Source organism: Chrysochloris asiatica, unplaced genomic scaffold, assembly GCF_000296735.1.
Source record: "Chrysochloris asiatica unplaced genomic scaffold, ChrAsi1.0 scaffold00006, whole genome shotgun sequence".
Lineage (NCBI taxonomy): Eukaryota > Metazoa > Chordata > Mammalia > Afrosoricida > Chrysochloridae > Chrysochloris > Chrysochloris asiatica.
Window position 1 is genome coordinate 15282772 of NW_006408524.1, and position 4160 is coordinate 15286931.

General features: G+C 36.7%; 1 protein-coding gene across 1 annotated transcript in view; it reads left to right on the plus strand.

The window, feature by feature from the left end:
- LOC102827936 (probable C-mannosyltransferase DPY19L2-like) overlaps positions 1–4160 on the plus strand; it is a 138585-nt gene that overhangs the window by 109335 nt on the left and 25090 nt on the right. The window contains exons 18-19 of the mRNA XM_006832269.1: positions 1877–1996; positions 3249–3423. Coding sequence (XP_006832332.1) covers positions 1877–1996; positions 3249–3423 — 295 coding nt within the window. The remainder of the gene's footprint in view (positions 1–1876; positions 1997–3248; positions 3424–4160) is intronic.

Consider the following 4160-nt stretch of genomic DNA (forward strand, 5'->3'; position numbering starts at 1 on the left):
TACTGGTCCTTTCTCTTTGTTCCCAACCTTTGCATTCCAATCACCAGTAATGATCAATACATCCTGAGTGCATGTTTGATCAATTTCAGATTGAAGAAGTTGGTCGAATTTTATTTCATCCTCACTGACTTTAGTGGTTGATTTGAATAATAGTATGTAAGGAGCTCTGGTAGTGTAGTGGTTACGAATTGGGCTGCGAACCTCAGGGCCAGCAGTTCGAAACTACCAGCTGTTCCGCGGAAGAAAGATGAGGCGTTCTGCTCCCGTAAAGATTTACAGCCTCGGAAACTCTGTATAGGGTCGCTATGAGTTTGATTCGACTCCATGGAACATAACAACAACAACAACAACATAGTATACTACTACAGTAGTTAAAGGCAAGAACTAGGGCAGAATCAGATCTGAGTTTGTACCACTTACAATGATGGTGACTAAGTTACATAACATCTTCTGGGGAAGACACTTAACAATAATATCTAGTTAATTTTAAATGTTTTCTATTTCTGGTGTTAAAAGTAACACATTTTAAAATTTAGAAAATGCAGAAAGGCTATCATTCAGAAATGACATACTCACATATATATGTGTGTATATATGTAATCTATAAATATATTATGAATGTGCTACATATATATATAATATTATTTTCTTTCCCTGTATGTGTGTACACGGAATTATATCAGTGCTGATACATAGTGTTTTATGCCTTGAGCACTTTTCCATGACATTAAATAATCTAATGTGTGATTTATTTTTGTGAGCTGTATCCCTGTAAAAATGCTCTATGTTGAGCACTCAAGTTTTCTATATTTGCTGTTTAAAAAAGTCACTTTCATGATTGTTTTATAGAAGCACCCATGTGCTTTATTTCCTTATGTTAAATTCCTAGACCTGGAATTGACAAATCAAAAATGTGGCTCTTCTCTAAAGTCTTGATAAATATTACTAAATTACACAAGGGTGTGAATTTATTATTCCAGTGTTTGTCTTGCTGCCTCTTCTCTAACAGTCATTATTTATTATCTGACAATTTGATAAATGAAAATGACATTTCATTATCTTTGACATTTATTTGAATATTAATAAATCTGAGTATGAATATTTAGTTGTCACTTCCTTTCTGTTACATGAATTATTGCCCTAATGATTTGTTCATTTTCCTAATCCTTGCTAGAAATTTTATTGGTATTTTAAGAACATGTGTGCTAGAAAAATCTTGTTGGAAACATATGCTCAGTGGAACCCCCCATTGATTACAATGAAATGTGCTACTAGTTAGTACAAATACATAAATAATTGTACTCTTTTAAAAATAATATGATTTATATTCTCATGATTTCTGTTGTGACAGATGGCATGCAAATTTGTGAAACATTCCATGTTTTAAATTTTTTATTTGGCTCACTTCACTTCCTTAAGGTCTTTGCTCAGATATCACCTTTCCAGTGAAGTCAGCCCTGGGGATGCCACTTTAAACCATAGAGCTCCCACATCTGGCCCACACCACACCCACTTGTCCCAGCTCCTTTCCTATCTCCAATTTCTTACCCATCATTCCTGTCATCTTCTAACAGACCATATAAAGGATTCATTTACTTATGGTCATCTAGTGTCTGTTCTCCTTAGTAAATATACTAAAATGTGAGGTTCTCAAGGGTAGAAATTGTTCCCTGTTGTTTTATTCACAGCTGTAGCCAAAGCTCCCAGAACAGTACGTGGCATATAGTTGGCATTATTTAAATCTTTGTTGAATGAATTAATGAACATTAATATGCACATTACGAAGCAAAAGATCCTTGTCCTAATCATATTAGTTTCACTTTGCTACCTTTAATACATTAAGTGAAAAATGTCATTTTGCTTTGTGTCTTTATAGCTGGTGTTTCACACATTGCAGTTGCTAGCGTTTACTGCCCTTGCCACTTTAATTATGAGACTGAAGCTGTTTTTGACACCTCACATGTGTATCATGGCTTCCCTGATCTGCTCCCGGCGGGTAAGGCATTCATTCTCCTTGCGTCACAACTAGGGTGACTATAGCCTACTTTACCAGGGCTTTGCTGAGTAATCCAGCATCTAAAATCACCAAATGTCTTTACTTAAAGGATTTCAAATGTTAGTTCAACGATCCACTATAGAGTAAGAAAAGCAACTGCAAATAGCTTTGAACATTATTCATAGAATTTAACTAATATTTCTAGTTATTCTAAACAAATTACTGTTGTTGTTAACTGCCATCCAGTCAGTTCTGCCTCATAATGACCCTGTATAGGGTTTCCAAGGAGCGGCTGGTGGGTTTCAGTAGCTTATCCTACAGCACCACACCGGTACTACTCATTAGTTCTCTTAAATCACCTCCATTTTAAGTAGTGAAGAGGTCATTTTCCCCAGTATTAGGATCCTACCCAGAGTTCAGGTCAGTGCCGGAACTTCCTGATCCATCCACAAGCGCTTCCTCAGTATCCCAGGAGGTGCAGTAACTCTCCAGGATGATCTTGTTTGGCTCAGTGAATACCTGAGAGGAGTCATCAGTTTTGAGGTTCCCCTAGTACAGCTACTAATTAGAAGAGCTAAACAAAGTAGCTAGAATACTGGGACTAACATACTATGGTGGTGGTGTTGTTAAGTGTCCTTGAGTTGATTCCAACTCATAGCAACCTTGTATAGGGTTTCTGAGGAGCAGCTGATAAGTAAGAACCACTGACATTGTAGTTCACACTGACTTTGTGGTCCAGTGCTTACCCTACAGTGCCACCCCAAAACTCCAGGGTACTCTAGAAACACCTTGTTTCATTTGGGTTAGGGGTGCGTTTTCTCAGGATATTATAATGACTGTTTTCTTGAGAGGCGCATACACATCAATTCAGTGGCCTTTGCCTGGCTAGTCAGGCTGTCCACAAAAGGCAGCCAAATGTTAAAAAATTTAGTTCCAGGTGTTTCAGAATTGCTCTTTAGTAATCTTAATTCGAGGCAGTAAGTCAGTACTTGTTGAAAGGTCAGGTGTTTCTTTCTTAATTCTGTGGCGGAGAGAAGGCTCCAGTTTTAACCTGCAGTCCTAAAATATTTGCTGTTTTTAAATCATAGGTGATAATTCCATGTATTAATGTAATTCTTTTATCAAATGGTAATATAGTTTAATTCTCAAGGTGATAATTTTTTATTAACCTTAAAGAACTTCTAACAAGTTAAAAATTTTTAAATAAATGGTTTATAAATGAATTATAAATAAATGGTTTCTTTCATTTCAGCTCTTTGGCTGGCTTTTTTGCAGAGTTCGTTTTGAGAATGTTATCTTTGGCATTCTAACAGTGATGTCGATACAAGGATTTATAAACCTCCATAATCAATGGAGCATAATAGGAGAATTTAATAATTTTCCTCAGGAAGAACTTATACACTGGATCAAATACAATACCAGACCAGGTAATTGGCCATTTAGTTATATTTGTAAACCCACATTTATATCTATTACATATTTATACATGATACACTCCCAGAGGGTTCTATGATGCATGCGCACAGATCGCCTTGAAATTTAAAGGGACAGCTTCCACTTAAAACCGAATAGCAGTGAAAAATGGCCACAGCCATCCCAGAACTGTTTATCATTAGGAAAAAGACCTAAATGGGGTATGGAGCAGGACAGACAGGAAATAGGCCAAAAATTAAATCCCGAGTTGCATCATAACGACCAACAGTGACATCTTGAAATTTCTTAGGACAAAAAGTGAAAAGGGAAGCCCATCTCCTGATCACATCTACCTGGAGGCAATCAGAAAGCATAAAAAATACCCAAATATACATCCATTAAGTATTAAGGCCACAGATAACTCCCGAATATGCCCAAAACACAGAAACAGATGACCATATCAGCTCATGTCCAGAAAACGAGATAAAGTGACTGAAGCAAATGAGCTGGAAGTAGACCTACACTCCATACTGGAAGATGGGCAGGCTTTGGAAATGCCTGGAAAGGAATTCAGAAAAATGATTATAAAACGTGTCAAAACACTATACAATGGAGTTGAGAAAAATAAGGAAGAAGTCAGCTGATATGAAATGAGGGGAATAGCACAAGAAGACCCAAACTTGTACCCATTTGACCTAGCCTCGATGGCTTGATATTCAGAACTCAACTAGAGGAAAATTACCAAAATATA